At 36.6% G+C, this 19404-nt stretch overlaps 1 protein-coding gene and 1 long non-coding RNA gene across 2 annotated transcripts; one reads left to right on the top strand and one right to left on the bottom strand.

The window, feature by feature from the left end:
• Positions 1-7275: 7275 nt before the first annotated feature.
• On the bottom strand, positions 7276-17408 carry LOC128018798 (nexilin-like). The gene is made up of 14 exons (XM_052604558.1): positions 17250-17408; positions 15435-15838; positions 15030-15221; positions 14543-14627; positions 14267-14415; positions 12232-12432; positions 11951-12130; positions 11406-11594; positions 10861-11052; positions 9220-9414; positions 8913-9134; positions 8640-8828; positions 8137-8500; positions 7276-7988 (listed from the first exon to the last, which is right to left on the bottom strand). Exons 2-14 carry the CDS (start codon positions 15804-15806, stop codon positions 7975-7977), a joined length of 2544 nt encoding a protein of 847 aa, XP_052460518.1. The 5' UTR covers positions 15807-15838; positions 17250-17408; the 3' UTR covers positions 7276-7974.
• Positions 17409-17469: 61 nt separating this feature from the next.
• On the top strand, positions 17470-19113 carry LOC128018799 (uncharacterized). Its single transcript, XR_008184983.1, has 2 exons — positions 17470-17593; positions 18830-19113. It is a non-coding gene; the product is annotated as an uncharacterized LOC128018799 (long non-coding RNA).
• The last annotated feature ends 291 nt before the right edge of the window (positions 19114-19404 follow it).

Here is a 19404-nt window from a genome sequence, read left to right as displayed (position 1 = left end):
TGCTTAACCTTCAGAAAATGTTGAGTATTAAGTTCAGGAGGTCAAACTAAATATGTTTATTTTTAGTGTTTATTTTCTGTCACTAGCCTACTTTCTATTTTACATTGGTATTCAAATTCAACATCTATATAGAAAAACAGACCCAATTTTTTTTACAAAGTTAGCTGGGGCAAGCTAGTTTGAGAGGAAATGTTGGTTTATAGGTGATCTGTATACTCAATGGCCACTTTATTAGGTACACCGGTTCAGTTGCTTGGTAACACAAGTTGCTAATCAGCCAACCACTAGGAAGCAACTCAACGCATCTAGGCATCTAGATGTGGTGAAGACGACTTGCTTAAGTTCAATCCGAGATTCAGAATGGGGAAGAAAGGGAATTTAAGTGGTTGTTGGTGCCAGATGGGTTGGTCTGAGGATTTCAAAAATTGCTGATCTACTGGGATTTTCACGCACAGCATAGGGTTTACAGAGACTGGTCCAAAAAGAGAAAATATCCAGTATTGTTGCAGACCATGTCCATCCCTTTATGACTACAGTGTACCCATCTTCTAATGGCTAATTTCCAGCAAGATAATGCACCATGTCACAAAGCTCAAATCATCTCAGACTGGTTTCTTGAACGTAACAATGAGTTCACTTTACTCAAATGGCCTCCACATTCACCAGATCTCAATCAAGCAGAGCAGCTTTGGGATGTGGTGGAACAGAAGATTCGCATCATGGATGTGCAGCTGACAAATCTGCAGGAACTGCGTGATGCTATCATTTCAATATGGACCAAAATCTCTGAGGAATGTTTCCAACACCTTGTTGAATCTAAGCCACGAAGAATTAAGGCAGTTCTGAAGGCAAAAGGGTGTCCAACCCTGAACTAGCAATATGTACTTAATAAAGTGCTCTATTCATTAAAGGCTCCTGAAAAAAGTGCATCACAGTTTCTTAAAAATTATAAATGAATTAATTCATTCATTTCTGAAAGATCCTGTGACAGTTGAGTAATGACTGCTGCAAATTCAGCTTTGCCATCACAAAAATAAGTTACAGTTTATATAACATTTATTTTAAATTGTAATGCAATTTCACAATAGCTACTGTTTTTACTGTATGTATTTGATCAAATAAATCCAGCCTTAGTTAGCACAGAAGGATTAAAAAAATCTTACCAACGTATCAGTCTTTTCAATGTTTATTTGTCTCTCTCTTTTCAGCAGACACCGTAAAACTACAAGAAATAAAAACACATAATATTCAAAATGTGCATTCCTTAGAATCCTTTTTTTGTTTGTCTCTCAAGCAAATATCTGCTGATATGCAAGTGAACATGTGCGACAAATCCAATGACATCACTATTAACAAATCACATTTTGTAAAGTGATATAAAACAAAATGCAACAAATTTAAAGATAAACTACTATGTGTGCCCTCTTAGACCCTGCAGGTAAAGGTATTCTACTCAGACAGTGTATTGTTGTTTCTCTGCATCCATGTTAGTCGACCCAAGCCATATATGTGACCTTTTACACTTCAGTTGTAAATCTTTCTTTAAAAACCCCTAACTTTAAACATTTTCAAGGGACCGCATTCTCTAGAATATCACATTTATACATTTTATTAAAATATTTTTAAACAATGAATGAACCCAAACTGGCATGAATTTATAACAGGAATATATACAGATCTCTGTGCCAGTTACACATACAAAACGAAAAAAAAAAAAAAAAAAAAAAAAAACTCACCTTAACTCTTGTGGTCTAATAACTACTGCTCTCTTAATAATGATGACAGAAACCAGTCTGACATAAAAATTAATCTCTTTAGGAAAAGGATAGGATGCTTGTACTGAAATGAAACTTGACGTACTCCATAATTTTTCCTTTGAAGCAACATTCTGCAAAGTAAACATTTTAATCCCATTAGAGGATCCAGAGGGGCCCTGTGCTGTTATTTATAGCAGATTCCATATTTTTAAACCCCACACATCTCCTTCTGAAAAACCCTTGATCGTTTGTGTGGTCTTACGATTTATGGTTCATACATCACAGAGGGGGCAGGGCCAAGCTTTGTGTTTGCCAGTTTATGAATAACACCAATTTGTGAAAAAATACAAAACATGAATATGAATTAGCTAACATTCAAATCAATATCACCCAGACATGACATGTGAAGTGGAAGATCTTACAAACATGTTGTCTATTAATTAATTCAGCACTTAGTTGCTATTCAGTGGTATTAGCATGTAAACTGTTTTTGATGCCTCAGGTTTTATTGATTCCAAAGTGTATGCACATGACAACAGAAAAAAAGCTTTTCTCCTCAGGACATGTGTTATTTGTCAGGTTTCCAAATCTGTCTTATCCTGCCTGACACATCACACGGGAATCTTTCATCACTCCACTCCTTTCTGCCTGTTGGCTTGTGATACTCAAGCATGAATGAAAAGAGACAGGTGACGTCAGTATTCTACATCCATGAAGACATAATGGCAACAAAGCAAGTTTTGGAGCAAACTCTTAACACTAAAGATATATTATTTTGCAACACGGAAGTAAGCTATTTTTCATTAAGTCCTTCACAGGAAGCAACGTCAGAGCAGCACAGCAGCTAACTAGATTCCTTGCAGCTTTCAAATGATGTCAATCAAGTAATATATCCCCATGATGGGTTAATGACCAATACTTTCCGCATTTATGACATCGCCATGTGTGGGTGGAAATAGTTCCATTATCAGGGCCCTAAAAATAAAACACCAGATGGCCCTTATAAAATGGGAGCCTCGGATAGGAGACGTATGATAACATCAGGGCCGTTGTCTGAGATGTCAGTCTGTACAGATAATTAACACTGCTATGTTGCAGTTGAGCACAAAAAAAATCAAAAAGTGAAGAGAAAAGAAAGTGAACATTAAAGGGATACTCCACCCCAAGATGAAATTTTTTCATTAATCACGTACCACACAATTTAAGATATTTTTGATGAACACTGGGAGGCTTGTGTCTGTCCCATTGACTGCCAAGTAAATTGCACTGTTAAGGTCCAGAAAAGTATGCATCGTCAGAATAGTCCATCTGCCATCAGTCCCAGACAGCAAGCAGTTTCGGCCCAGATCCAGCACACATGTGGCCCGCATGGATTTCACATGGGGCAGATGTGCACCAGATCTGGGCCAACACTATGTTGGAGTCTGGGGTGGTTCAACCGTAATGTTATGAAGTGACGAGAATAGTTTTTGTACTCAAAGAAAACAAAAATAAGGACTTGATTCAACAATTCCTCTCTGCATCACCGTAGTACTATTTTGGAGAAAATATGCTGAACGCAAGCAGCATACGCTATTCAGTGTCAGCCACTAAGATACGTTTTCTACATGTATTTACGCTTTTATTTGAATGAAGACAGCACATCCCTGCAGCACAGCTGACACAGAAGAGCGTACTATTCTGACGATGTCTTACATACTTTTCTGGACCTTGACGGTGTAATTTACTTGGCAGTCTATGGGACAGTCACAAGCCTACTGGTTTTCATTCAAAATATCTTAAATTGTGTTACGAAGATGAACAAAGCTTTTAAGGGTTTGGAACAACATGGGGGTTAGTGATTAATGAAAAAATTGTAATTTTGGGGTCGAGTATCCTGGGGTGGAGTAACTGTCATTGTCAAACAAATCAATTCTGATTACAATTATTTTCAATGCGCTTTTACTTTCATTTGCTGACTGAAATTGTATTCATGACACAACAGAGGCACCCTGAGGATAGTTTGAGTACTGTGATACACACACACACACACACACACAGAACACAATCAATGATATACATTTGTCAGTAGTAAGGACACTACACTGGACCTTCAGACATGACCATTTATGAGTTTTATTTGTAAGACGAAAAAATATTAGCAATTTTAGCTGCAGTATATGCAGTATGCAGTATGGAATCAAATTGTAAGTTCCAGAGCGATATGTTGGTGTGGAGTGATGCAATTTAGCCGTGAGGATGGAAAAGACATTTCAAAGTGAATGAGTTAGTGTCATGATCAGAGTCAGATGTTTTAACAGTACTTTTGCAGGGAATAATTCTTTTAAAACCTCATTCTCTATGTCATCTGTAACATTTGAAAAAGGATTGGAGGCATTTAAAAACAATATAATTTTAAATAAAAGATTGTTTTAAAGCATGTTTTAGTAAAATTGATTTCAAAATGATAGGATTAAAAAAATAAATATTAGAAATGGACAGATGCACAAAATTGAATGAGGAAAGAACAGCACTTCATTTATTTTAAAGCAATACAACAGCTGCTAGCATATTCTGCAGCTGAACTGGCTAGGATACAAAATGTAATCTGTTGAAGATTTTAGGTACACTACCCAAAACCATTTCCAACACATGGAGTCCATCCAGTTTTGGGCCGGGTGCCGAATTCTGTCTGGCGAGGAAACAATAAGAGTTAATAATCACAAACTTGACATATTGCAGCTGAGAAAAAAAATATCAACAGGCTCTTTTTACCATCCCAAATTTCATAGTCTAAGAGCCATACTGTTTTATGTTTAAGGGATTTTACTCATATTTAATTCATGCTTTCATTCAAGGTTGTGGATAGGAATTCTGGGCCCCCTTGTAAACAGTTTGGGACCCTTACCTATTTAAATGCAAAATTCTGAAACTGCTGTAATTTCCCCTGGTCCTGTGAGCCCCTAGAATGATTCCCACCTTTCACCTGTCGAGTTTGAACTGACATAAACTGCTTTATTCCCGAATAAATAAAAAGCTTTTGACATATTTGAAAATACATTTTTCAAGTGAAGGTCTATACATAAACTACATAGAGTAGGTTTCCCAGACACAGGTAAAGTACTGGATGTATTCAAACAAACTTACAAGCGATGTTTGATGTCTGACGTCCTCTCATGTCCTCTACAGTCTATGAATCCTGTATGGAAATTAGAAAACATGCTGGTCTCCCATTCAACAGGGGCTGATGGGATAGACTTTGTATTTGTTGTATACTGACACCATTTGTCCAGTTTGCTGCTTCTCTACAATCCTCCAATGTTGCTATAACAGATGAAGGTGCTTTTCGAGCTGGACATCTCCTGTTACTTTCCTAAAGAAAATTATATCCTTGAAAATGCAATGCAATGCAATGCTGCGAAAAAGGAATAGAATAAAATCTTAGTATATAAATTAAATGCATAGCTAAAGTTATTAATCACTTAATGCTGTATTTAAATGTTTATTGTATTTATTTTAAGTTCATTAACAACATTCATCACTTGTGAGGAGCTGGCAATGGGATCTGCCATAATGCCTTGTCTTATCTTGCTGCTTCTGTTCTTCTGGCTGTCAGTGTCAAGGACCTTTTTCTCAGAGGGAAATCCCTCTTTCGACACTGTAAAGAGACTATCCTTGCTAGACAAGGAACAGTACACACTTCTCTCACTCTCAGGGTGAACAGCAAAGCTCTTGCGCATGATTTCAGAAGATGTTTGGGAGGGCACAATAACTTGTTGTGACACACTTCTTTCAGATAACCTATGTAAAAGCTTAATGTTTATTTCTGTCAATAGATCTCAAAAGTCTTAAACAGAAAAATACACTGGATTTTTGTAAATAAATAAATACCTTGGACTGTCACCCAACAGATTATCCATACCGTCTTCCTCTCTCTTAACTTTCCCAGTCATGTTTATAGAAGAACTGGATATGGTTTGTTCCAATGGATGTGTTTGATTGTCACCATGTTGGCATCCTTTGGTTTTGCCACTTCTCATTCTGTCCGTAACGACCATCCCCAACATTGACTTCAAAGGATGTTCAGCCTAAGTGCAAATGCATTTTGATGACCTCTCTACTTTTTAAACATTCTTTATATTTTAAATACAGACGTTGATCGCTTTGATACGTTATTCCTTTTGTAAAGGTCCTCAAGTTGAAGTATTCTGCGCAGATCTGATCTGTTATTAATGCTTGAATTAGTTCGGGGAAGCTCTTCATCCATGCAAGCTATGGTTTGTTTCTTCAGCCCCTGCAAGTTACATTTCATCATCCAACCAGAGCAATTTCTAAGAGAACAGGGAAATTTACAGAACAAATCTACCTTTAAAACACACTATATGCATACCCTACTAGGTAAATATGTTAAAAGATCAATTTAAAAAGCTGCTTTGAGTGGTAACGTTAGTAAATTATAGGATATTTAGCATGGGTTTCCAACCATGTTTACAAGTTTTCCAAATAAAATAAACAGAAGGTCATTTGTTCCTCTACAAGCTGTTACTGCATATTCAGCACGGTATTTAAAAGTATTGTGAGTTAACCGCGGGATAAATGAGGTAAGAACAGCTGCTGTGAGGCTTGCTAACTAGTGGTCTAGTGTTTTGCCTTGTTGCTATAGTTACAAGCCGACGGCTGTTGATAGCGTGCGCTGTGCGTGGATTAATGACACAGCTGCGCCTCCCCGCGAATGCAACATGTATTACATTTACATTTACATTTATTCATTTAGCAGACGCTTTTATCTGTCACAGTTTAAAAATAAATAAATTGTTTTGACGCCTTTGTGTTGGCACAAACAAGTACAAAATACACTTTTGCAGCATTCTGGTTGGAGAGTATTCTGTTTAGGTGGCAGGTATGGAGAGGACTGCCTTTTATATTAATAGTTTAAAATTATAAACCATTAAGACGCCTCTGTCTAAGTGATCTACTTAATCAGAAGATGTAGTATTCTGAAAAGGAAAGTTGTGTCAGATATGGTCAAATTTATGAAAATACACTGAAAGTGTCTAGCAGAAAAGTCTCCAATGAGTAAACAAGTCTTGTTTGTTCACTAAAAGTCAAATATGTCAATTTGAGCTGGTTGATAAGAGTGGTCTGTTATATGAAAGAAACAATTATTTGCCAAGCACATTTCATAAGGTTTTATTTTATGTTTTGTCTACTGCTCTGTCATTTGGTGTCTTCAAGCTTTTAAAAAGATTTTTGATAATTCATTTTTTTTTTTCAAGCTAACATGTCTTAAGAAACATTGCTTTTCTAGTTATAAATGTTACATGTTGTTTGTTGAATTTGAATTCATTTTCAGTATACTAACATTCAAATTTAAATCAGCAATAACTAATAACTAAAAACAAAATAGCATATTTACAAACAGTCATGAATTTTATTCTATTTGAAATCATATATAATTAATATTATTATTTTTATTAAAATCATGTACCATTTATATTATATAGATAAGGGTGTAAGTTCATGAAACAGACAACATCACTTAATTTTCATGAATTTTATTATAATTTTGTACATTACATAAATATTCTGCCTAAAAACCTAAAATCACCTCGCTAACCTCTACATACACTGTCCATACATTTTACTTCCTCACTACACTTTAACATAGAAACATCTGGGCTTATTAAAGCTCTATGTGTACATTTTTATTCAAAACTTTAAATACTCAGATCACAATGTGGGGAAACAATCTGAGTCTGAACAGAGGTGCTTTTTGGAATTTAACAAAAGGAAATGCAACCACAGCCCCTTTAAAGATAGTGAATCAAACTCTCAAGTAACGTCTCATTCATTCAATTACATGAGTATGAAATCCTTCCTCAGTGACATAGTGGGTATATTTTGAACATACTCAACTGTATTTAATAAACTGGATTTCTTTTCAGCTACGCTATGTGTTTATGCTAAAAGATCATGGGAACAGTATCTGTGTTTTGGCACAAATTCATCCCAAATATGGATTTATGTTTGTTGTTTTGTTAACCGTGAGTGCAGCATCTAATGTAAACAACAGACTGTACTTCATCACTGAGCATATCTTCAGGAGGAAGGGTGAAAAAAAAAAAAAAGAGAGAGATAACATCGCTCCTTCCTCCTCGGTTTTTGGCCCTACCTTCAGAATGGAACTTTTATAAAAGAAAAAAAGAAAAGTCTGGGAAAGTTCCAGAGAAGGAGAGCATCAGTAGTCCTCAGCTGGAAAGAGAAAGACAAGGAGACAGAGAGACACAGATTAACAAGAAGAAGAACCGTGTGGAAGCAGAGCGTGCAGTCCGTTTGAGGTTAGTGACGCCATAAGAAATCTCAGCATGCGGGTGGTTAGTGGAGACGCAAGGCGGCTTACTTTCAATGGTGAGAATGCAGGTGCTGGCAGCAGTTCCTCGGCTGTTAACGGCTTTGCACATGTACTCTCCTTCATCCTCAGGGAACGTTTCTGGCAAGTACAAGCAGTAGGTCTCGCCTCTCTCAATGTACTGGTAATCTTCAGAGTCCGGCAGCAGCTCACCCTCAAACCACCAGGTGACCTCTGGTTTGGGTTCTCCTGTTATCTTCACAGTGAACCGCACGGGCTCTGCGTCAACCACCGACTGGTTCTTCAGGGGCTTTTTAAACCATGGAGCGCCCGACCTGGCGTGGTCCTCTTCATCCTCATAGGCGGCTGAGCCGTTAATGATGCTACCCTCTTCTTCTTCCTCTTCTTCCTTTTTCTAACAAGACATGAAGTGTTTCACACTCAGATAAATCAGCAAAACAACAGAAATCGCATCCATGCAGCTCTTTCATGCATTAGTGTTGAGCACGGTCCACCATTTAGCTCTTAAACAAAGCAGCCCAGGAGAGGTTTACTTTTTGGAGAGCAGCGTCAATTTCCTGTTGTTCAAATTGCATCCTCTGTAATTTCTGCTCTTCGATCTTCCTCTTCTGCTCCTCTTCTCTGGCCTTGGCCATTTGTTCGAATCGTGCACGCATGTCCACTTTCTGTCTGAACGGGACATCTTCTGCTTTAGCTGGAGTTGTATTGTCCTCATCTTCATCCTGCGTGTAAGAAATGAGCAAAATTCCTCATTTCAAAGTTCTTTAGCTGGAATGAAAATATTAGAAATTTCCTCGAGCTTTTACCTCCTGACAGCGCTCTGCCTCTCTCTCCTTGATTTTCTCGTCAATTTCTTTCCTTCTTGCTCGTTCCTCATCGATCTTCTTCTGGATCTTTTCCTCTGTGAGCTGCTTGATCTTCTCAAACTTAGATTTTAGGGTTTTGGCCTGGATGGAGCCGGTTCGTTTCAGATTTGTTAGTTCCTCATACTCAGTGCTCACCACCTCAGAACTTTCATTGATCTTATCCTGAATCAAACACACAAAACATATGTAAATAATTGAAGTGTATTGAAATTTTGAATGAAATGATCATTTTATTGGCATTGCATACCTCGCCCATCTCTTGTCGCAACTGTTCAAACTCTTTCTTCTCCATCTCCATTTTTAGACATTTGGCCTCCTCCTTGCGCTTTCGCTCTGCCTCTTCTTTCATTTTCAGCATCTCTTCAAAGTTGATTTCTAGTTTCCCTGGATGCATTGCTTCCTGTGACTCTGTCCTCGCCAGAGTTTTTTCATCATCCTGCACCTGTCACAAGAAAGGGACCGACATCTCATCAGAGACTGATATATAAATACATATGAACATATATTTTATACATCTTACGCAGGTACTGAGTGTTTTTCCATGTTACATGCTGTTATTCGTTTTCTTACGTTCGACTGATGAAAACTGAACATGCTGAATTTATAATCAAAACAAGTAAATTCACAGGTATTAAAATATTATGAAATTATTTCTAAATGGTAGGTATATAAAATATATTATGTTTACTCTACAATTATATATTACACTACAAGGTTGTGCAAAATTCAGCACTCAAGAATTGAATTCAGTTGGAACTTGAATTTAATCCGTGTCCCACAGGAAGCTGAATTAATTTTAATAAGTATAGTGCATTCTATAAAATTAAGTATATTTCAACCCTGATCTGGTCTGTTTTTAATTAAATTCTGAATGACACACAACCCTTTATTTAAAAAAAAATCAGTTAAAACAACAGAACAGTGAAACCCCTTATTGCCAAGAGCAAAATACTATACATAATCACACAGTTTGTGATTTGATACTGTAAACATAAAAAAACTCATATACCCCTAATTCAGTACTAATACTCAAAACAGAATATTCCTATTTTCTACACTGCAACAGATCATACAGTATATTGGAATCTTGTTTTATTCACCAGTAAAAAAAAAATCAAATTAAATCCTTCAAACAAGACACAGAAATAAGAAGCAAAAATATACATGATATTTAATATCATATCAAATCAGAGGGAATTTTCTTTGATATTTTTATTACAAAAAAATTGTTTTAGTTTATTGTACTATAAAACCTTGCAATATTATAAGTGGAACTCAGTAGAAGATATTACCTAAACTGAAATAAATTATATGCATCATACCTCCCTTTAATTCATGTTTTCAAAGAATGTTTAGTATCTTCAATATACTATGTTTACTGCAAATATTATTTTGTCTTGTTTTAAAAAGTTTGTTTCTTCCTTATCTCTATATCCAGTCAAATAATCCTGATCCAGTCCAGGGCTCTTAAAGACACAATTTGCAAATTATAACAGACGAGCATTGCAGCAGGCATATCATTTGAGCACACTGGAGATTTGCACTTATGGTGTGTTCATATTTGAAACTGAATTAATTGTTTTAGATTGAATTAGAGACCATAAGTAAGTGGGTGTATTGAAATTGACACCACTTAACAGCTGGGCCCAGATGATATACATTTATTTAGCAGAATGCATTATAATAAACATGCAGCATAATGTATATTTATGATACATTATTAGTAAGCAAAGCAGTGATTGTATTGTTTCCTGAATATAGTGTTAAATAGAAGCCCATTAATGGACTTTTGCTTTTGATTTGTTTGGTACATATAACATAAATGAGTGCATGCAAATGGACTGTTCATGCGCAACTACATTATGCTTTATCTCATCCATGGTCCTACCATATTTTTGCGAGCTTCTGCAAAAAGCATTTTCTCCTCTTCCAGGCGTCGCTTGGCTTCCTCCTCTTTCCTTTTCTGCTCTTCTTCTCGTCTTTGTCTTTCCAAATCCTCAAAGCTGATGGCCAACTTCCCGGGTTTGCCCGCATCTGAGTTTATCATGGCCAGCAGGATGTCATCATCACTATTTACAACCTGCAAATCAATATATTAGGTTTGGGGAAAATTAGTTAGTAAACAGTCAAGTGTTTTATCTGGTTTCCAACTTACATGTCCAACTGTGCCAAGTCAGCAAACCCTTATCACTGTCTGATTTTAGATTGTAACTGTTATATTTCAAGCCAGACATGCTTTACATGTTTTCTATGATCTTTTGTAATAATAGAGTGAGCAATTTGTGTCCAATAAATATTATGTAGGCCTGATCAGAAAATAACACTGATAAATGCGGTCAAAGAATCATGCTTACCATAGTACACATAAAAAAATAAAAAATAAAAAAACAGGATATATTACAATGGTGCTGTTTCACAAGCACACAAACTGACCATGCTTTTTCTGGCCTCGGCAAAGGCCTTTCTCTCTTCTTCGATAAGTCTTTTCCTTTCTTCTTCCACTCGCTTATGTTCCTCTTCCAGCCTCTGTCTTTCCAGCTCCTCAAAGCTGAGTCGAAGTTTACCAGGTCTGAATTCTTCCTTTTCTCCCTTTGCATCCTGAGTATCCTCATCATCCTGGGCCTGTGATAAACAGTTTATCATTATTCATGTTACACATAAACAGTGGCCCCAGTGTAAAAACTCTTTAAGTAATGAAGTAATGTGGATTACTTATGTATTATTGTAATGTTTTTATCAGCTGTTTGGACTCATTCTGACGGCACCATTCAATGTAGAGGATCCATTGGTTTCTCCAAATCTCTTACGATAAAGGAACAAACACTTTTACAGTACTTGTTGGATGACCTGAAGGTGAGTAAATCTTCAGCAACTTTTCAGTTTTGGATAAACTATAAGTGTCTGAATAGTAAAAAAAAAAACTCTATATTTTGTATGTGTAAACCAATATATCTACTGGTTGTGGAAAATATACTCACCATGTCCAGCTTGGCCTCTTCGAAAGCTTTCCTTTCCTCCTCCAGTCTGCGTCGGGCCTCCTCCTCTGCCTGCTTTCTCTGCTGATCCTGTCGTTCCTTCTCCTGTTCTTCAAAGGTCAGATGCAGTTTACCAGGGGTCACCTGCTCCTTCTCCTTGGGAGGACACTCTGCATCATCCAGCTTTTTTGAAGAAGGAAACTTTTTTAGTTACATTTTTTTTCAAAGTTAACAAAACTCTTTCTAGTACAGATGGCATTCATCTTTAAAAACCGATTGTTCACCTGTTCAGTCAAGGAACAACGCTTGGCCTCTCGGAAAGACCGGCGGTTTTCATCATATCTCTTCTTCTTTTCCTCCTCGGTTCGCTTCTTTAGTTCCTCTTCTCTGCTCTTCTCCAAGTCCTCAAAGTTCATCTTGATCTTTCCCGGTTGTTTTTGAGATTTTGCAGGCACCACTCGTACCAGCAGACTGTCATCACCTTCCTGTCATGAAGAAGATGTGGGGAAGTAACCCAAACAGATAAAACAGCAGTTTTATCACTGGACTTACAAAAGGTGTTATCAAATGTCTTCCTGTTTTGTTAAGATTTTTGAAAATCAGACACATATGTTAGGTCTAACCTGAAGCCATAACAAATAATTTTTTCATTTCTACTGCTTTGACGTGTAACATTTCTGCAGTCATGGACAAGCATCCAGACAGGTTTCAGATAAGGCCTGACAGCAGAGGACATTCTTCTGACACAGTTGCGTTCATTTGTGTCATACTAGACAGAGATATGGGATTGCTAATGCAGTCAGAGAGCATGGACTACAAGTGGTGTGAGAAACAGCTGGATGACAAATGTTTGTTAATTCTGGCTCCTGTAAGTGTGGACGGTGGGTTATTTGAGCATCAATGCACACATTTTTATATGTACAATAGTGTATAATATACTGTACACTACCTTTTAAATTTTGGTAGGATTTTAAAAAATATACAGTACAGACCAAAAGTTTGTACACACCTTCTCATTCAAAGAGTTTTCTTTATTTTCATGACTATAAAAATTGTAGAGTCACACTGAAGGCATCAAGGGCTATTTGACCAAGAAGGAGAGTGATGGGGTGCTGCGCCAGATGACCTGGCCTCCACAGTCACCGGACCTGAACCCAATCGAGATGGTTTAGGGGTGAGCTGGAGTGCAGACAGAAGGCAAAAGGGCCGACAAGTGCTAAGCATCTCTCGGGGAACTCTTTCAAGACTGTTGGAAGACCATTTCAGGTGACGACCTCTTGAAGCTCATCAAGAGAATGTCAAGAGTTTGCAAAGCAGTAATCAAAGCAAAAGGTGGCTACTTTGAAGAACCTAGAATATGACATATTTTCAGTTGTTTCACACTTTTTTGTTATGTATATAATTCCACATGTGTTAATTCATAGTTTTGATGCCTTCAGTGTGAATCTACAATTTTCATAGTCATGAAAATAAAGAAAACTCTTTGAATGAGAAGGTGTCTCCAAACTTTTGGTCTGTACTGTATATATTTTTGAAATGTCTCTTCTGCTTACCACTTGCTGTCACTTTTGATCAGTTGGCCTTGCTGAACAAACTTATTACGACAACACTTTACAGTAAGGTTTCATATGTTAACATTAGATAAATACATTAGTTAACATGAGCTAACAACGGACAATACTTCTACAGTATTAATTCATGTTAATTTCAACATTTATTAATACATATTTAAGATCTTTGTACTGTAACATTAGTTTATGAACTTTTTTAATATATGCTGTTAAAAGACATTGCTCATTGCTAATTCATGTAAATTAACACTTGGTTAAAATCTACAAATGAGAACTTCTTGTAAAGTTAAGTTTTTTTTCTTTAAATCTTACCTGCAAAGAAGTGTTGTTTGTGTGATTTTGAACAGCGGCCATTTTATGAATCCAAATTTATTTTATATTTATATACAGTATTTCAACAATAAAAATAAAGAAACATAATTAAATTATAAAAAATATTTAATTGAGTTTATGAATAATTGATGTTAACTGGTTGGTTATGAGTCTTACCTTTCCTGTCACTGCAATTTTTTATTGTGATGTGGCATTGCTCTATACTGTAAATCGATTGCTTGATTTGATTACACTTCCATATATTGCTAGGTTTTAAAATAGTACTTTACATTGCATCAGAGGATTACCTGAGTGATTACAGATACTTTGGGTGGAGATTTTCTAATAGTAGACCTGATAAAGCAGCCGCCTGCCAAAGTCGCATTAAAAGCATCCTGCTGTAGCCACAGCCTGTTATCATGACACACTGACTTACCTCCTGGGCTTTCTTGGCCAGCTCTTTCTGAATCTTGGCCTTCTCTATGGCCTCCTGTGCGGAGCGCTTCTTTCTCTCCTCTTCTGTTCTTTTCCGCTCCTCCTCCTGCCTTTGTTTCTCCATTTCTGCAAACTTCCCCTTCACACTGCCTGTGAATGGACAGAAAGCTGACAGTTGGCATCTATAATGGGATTAAAATGCTGTTACAACGATTACGTTGGATCAGTCCTAAAACCAAATATTCCATATCCCTCCGTTTTTCTCATTTAACCCTACCTGTAATTTTGGGAACATATGTTTTTTCTATCTTTGTCGGCTTCACCTCTTCCTCTTCATCACTTGAGGTGAGGAGTTCCTTTATCTGTGGAGGATACGACAGTTGTTGTGGGGTTAGCTGTTTTATCCAGGATCAGAAACCATGCTGGTCGTAGCAAGCCAAGCAGACCTTAATCCTTTTAAGACAGGCACATATGACCTACAGGGGCGGATGCTGATTGGTCCATCAGTCGTGACATAGGCAGGGGATAAGTAGAGTGTGCAAGCAGCAAGCAGGCATTACAGATACTGGGGTGTTTTACTGATTAAAGGCTTTTTTATAAGAAGGTTTGTGTACATCCTGAAATCAGGTATTGATGCATGCCAAACCTTATGCAAACTCTGCAAAATCTCCTACCATGCATTGTTAGTGTCAGAGAGATGAGGCAGGGCAGTCGGTGGATGAAATAACAAAACAAGATGATGATAGGCACGTTTCTGTACTGACCATTTGCTTCCTGCGAACATACTCTCTCTCTTTAATGTACTGCTCTCTGCGTTTCTTTTGCTCCTCCTGACTTCTCTTTTGGCTTCTTTCTTCTCTAGCTTTCTGCATGGCCACAAACTTATTCTTCACATCTTCTTTTCCCAACTTGGGAACATAACTTCTCTGTACAGGCTTAGATGTTTTAAGCAGTTTCTTCAAAACAAAGAGAATAAGAGGTATGAGAGATTGTTAGTAAAATGTATTGAAAATATATAACAATTAAAAGCATGAATAAATTATATATGTGTGTGTGTTTGTGTGTGTGTGTGTGTTATTTATATTTTTTATAATTTTTATTTAATTGTAATTTTTTGGAATTTACATATTTTTTATTATGTATTTAATATTATTGTAGCCTAATCATACCTCTTGTTTTAGTGCCACATCTGACATATTTGTCATATCATGTGATGCATCGACCTCTTCATCTTTCTCCACTTGGGTGATGTTTTCCTCATTCATTTTGGAAACCCTCTCTCGTTTTCTCGTCCTGCCGGTGGTCTTTGTCTCCTGTTCGGGCTCTTTGTTTTCAGGTAACTTGGTTATCTTTGGTTCATCTGCAACCCTCTTCATCTCCACTTCTTCAGACATACTCACATCACATGTTTCTTCTTTATGGTCTTCATCATTGATTGTATTCTCTGTATCATTATCATTAGCTATCTCGTCCATGTTTTTTGTGTTGTTTATATGCGTCATGTCTGTTGACACGTCCGCCATGATTATCACATCAGTCATGGTGTTGTTTCTAAGATACACCGTAACAGAGCCTGTTGCGAGACACATCAGATGAAACTGACATTGGGAAAAAGACATCATGATCACAAGATTCCATTGCAAAGGAACTGCTTTTGACCTACTGTAATGTTTATCATGTTACAGAGCTAAGACTCTAAGACTGTTACTTGTTTTCTCTAAAAGGTAAATAAATGTTACTAAAGTCAGCTATGAGTCTTGATATTGTTAGTTGGTGGTCTACAAAAGAACAGATGTGTGGGGAACCTCCAACAGGAGCCTTGTGGGACATACAGGCCCTAATTTTAACTCCCAGTCTGGGTCCAGCCATGTGATTGGGGCTATTTTTACCTGGAGATATGAGTCTAAGAAGAGGTCATCACCCAGATGGCACACATGAGACCCCAGACTGAATGACTACATGTGTTGTGTCTCTACAGTGCAAATGTACAATCAATTTAGCTGAAGTTAGCAACAATTTTATTTTTTGTGACAGTATGTGTTGTACACTATGTGCAGTTCTTTGTATTTCAAAGATTCTACATCTAACATCTTTTCTAAAATAATCCCAGAAGAACAGCAGCATTTACCCATGCAGAACAGGAAAACACGATTTTAGGCATAACTCACTACATGTGTGATCTGTAATCATCTAAATTTCAATGCACAGTCACTCTTGTTTACTATTCATACATATCTCTCACACAACTGGAGCTCCTCTGGTGACTAGAACTCACAACTGTTCACACTTCACTTTTAGAAGATGACGAAGACAATATGGCCCCCGCAAACAATGTCGCCTTTTTTCAGCATTGTTTCCCACCACATTCCAATTGATGTATTTATTTTTAGCAATAGATGTGAATTTATGTACACTAAGCATTTTCCATAGACAACCATCTATGTAGACACAATGTTTACTATCTTGATTAGTTAAACTTCATCTTCACATTTAAGACACTGGACACTGAAGATAAATGTTTAGTATATCTGTTTAAAAACATTTAGCGAAACCCTAACATTCAAAAGAATAGCACCCTAAAGGTGTCACAAAAATTTATTTGAGTTGTCATTTAATAATGTATTCAACAAATAAATATATATCTCTTTATCCTGGGGCTAAACAATAATTTATTACAATTTCTCATGATATGATGTTCTCCACTAGTTTTTATAAAGATCTTAAGGTTTTTCAATCTTGTTTTTTCTATTTATTAGCTTATTTTCCCTTTCAACATTAGTGTAATCTAATGAAATAAACATTAATGAAAATATGAAATAAAAGTCTACCCCAAGTAGTATACTGTATTCTAAGTGAGTTAAGTAAAGACATGAGGTAGGCCCTCATCCATGTCGACATGCCCTTTTTTTATTTTTTTATTTTTTCTCCCAGAGACTTAATTAAATTCTTCACACTTCATAAACGATAACGTAAAAATATCCTACCTTCTTAAGAGTGAAATTCTTCCTTTGTCTTCAATCATAAGATTTGTTCTCAGTTCACGGTGACTTTGATAATGCCAGAATCAAGTATAAATCCACAAGCACAGGTTTAGTCCTGTCTTCCCGTGCGACAGAAAGTCCAATGAGCGCATTCGTTGTCAGTGGGCGCTATCCATAAAAATATCCGTGCCCCTCTCCATCTCCCGCATTCCACACGCGCCACCGGCTCGCGGCCTCAGCTGTTGCACCACATATGTCTTCTTATCTCCGAGTCTGAGGCGGTTTTACACCAAATTATTTCAACACTATAATTGTTATTTTCAAGCTGTCAACGACACGAATGACCTGTAAGTTATTATTTAGTAATGTGCTTATTCATTCGTTTATGTATTTTTAATGGCAGCCTGCATGCACTCTAAAATATCATGTTAAATGTACGTTTAAATCAATCTTTCATGCATTACTGGCGACATTTGTGTCTTTAGTTTTTACTAATGTTATGTCTAATAGTATTATTTGCATCTTTTATTTGAGCTATACTAAAACATTGCACCATTCACAGATACCATAATAATACAGGTGTTAAATTAAGTCACTTGATGAATTAATAATAATAAGTAAATAAACATAGACAATAACACAGCGTTAAAGTTATTTTATAAATCAAATATAACAGATAACTGCCCTGATTGCAGAATCTCGAGAAAGATTTTTTTTAATGAATGTTATGCACCATGCAGGAATTTATATACATACATATATATATATATATATATATATATATATATATATATATATATATATATATATATATATATATATATAATGCAATAACCTACAGTAAAAATACAGGTATTGCTTTATAGAAAGATATTTACTGTAAATCATGTACTTTTTCCATTGGCAAGCCAAAAAAACACAATTTTACAGTATTTACCTTTCCATTAAATCAATTTTTTTCAGCATTTAGAATTCTTCTCCCATTACAGTGTATTCCAGTCATCCACATTGTATACAGTATATAGACGCTTGCATCAGGTTTGTTTGTTTTCATTCATATTTTTCACACAAACATCAGCTTGTTTACATGGAAAGCTGTCCGTTGGTTGTTGGAGGCAGTATGGCTTTATCTTGAGAGTCTGTGGCTTGTCCAGTCAGTTCTGACCCACTTATCACGGTCACATATAGAGACGTGTGATAACCCAGATACCTCATTGGGTCATTCTATAACAATATTACAGCATATATATATATATATATATATATATAAAGGCAGTTCTTGTTGCTGTGGTGACAGACCTGTCAGTGGAAACAAGTTTATTTGCTCATTGCTCTCTGACACAACAGCATGCTTTTGAAATGAACAGTTTTGATGCCTCCCTCCAGAGCATTCATGCATTTAATTAAAAATGACTATTAATACTGAGAACACAGGCGCATTATGAACAGGATGCAACAGAACTGATTGCATCTCTCTACCTCACCAGCCAGCAGTGCCAATAAACATATTATTTTCATTTTGGGGGAGATTTCTGTGAACTTTTAGATAATTATTGTCCATTTTCATGTTTTCAAATAATTAGTTCAGCAAGTGTTCACCAAGATGAGCTGGAAACCTCCTCAGCCTGAAGGACAGCACTGTCATCTGTAACTTGAGCTCAGACCCAGCATGCATTTCTCGCACCCTTCAGACTGTGACACCTTCAGTACTGGAAGACTCATGTTAAAGGGGTTTAACCAGCAGCTTTGAGAAGCATTCAGAACCATTAGAAGGAAGATGCTTGCATGAGATGTTTGTTGTGTCATGCAAGGGATTGCATTTCTTACCAGGAAATAAAAAATAAGAAATGTCATAGTTACTGTACAATTCTGACTGCATTTTATGAATATGTATGAATACTGTTTCAACCTCTGAAAGTTGCTCTAAAAATGAATTTTCTTCAGTTCAGAGGTTTAAGTGCTATGCTAAAAGCTCCACTCTGGAAGACCAATGGGGACAACAATCAGAGCCTGAAATAGCACCCCACCTGTGGGCAGAGATCAGAGCTATATAGACAGCTAGCCTGCTAAAAAATCACTTCTGTGTGGCACTATTGAGCAGCATTGAGTCATAATGTGCCCATGCTGCATAGTCAAGTCAAGTCACCTTTATTTACAC

This window comes from Carassius gibelio, chromosome A8 (assembly GCF_023724105.1).
Source record: "Carassius gibelio isolate Cgi1373 ecotype wild population from Czech Republic chromosome A8, carGib1.2-hapl.c, whole genome shotgun sequence".
Classification (NCBI taxonomy): domain Eukaryota; kingdom Metazoa; phylum Chordata; class Actinopteri; order Cypriniformes; family Cyprinidae; genus Carassius; species Carassius gibelio.
This window is presented reverse-complemented; position numbering and strand designations above follow the sequence as displayed.

Coding starts and splice junctions, on each gene's coding strand:
- LOC128018798 (XM_052604558.1), bottom strand. CDS start 15,806: ATGACTGATGTGATAATCATGGCGGACGTGTCAACAGACATGACGCAT. Junction 14,416..14,542: donor ATATGTTCCCAAAATTACAG/GTAGGGTTAAAT, acceptor GTCCATTCACAG/GCAGTGTGAAGGGGAAGTTT. Junction 8,829..8,912: donor AGGCAGAGCGCTGTCAGGAG/GTAAAAGCTCGA, acceptor TCTTACACGCAG/GATGAAGATGAGGACAATAC.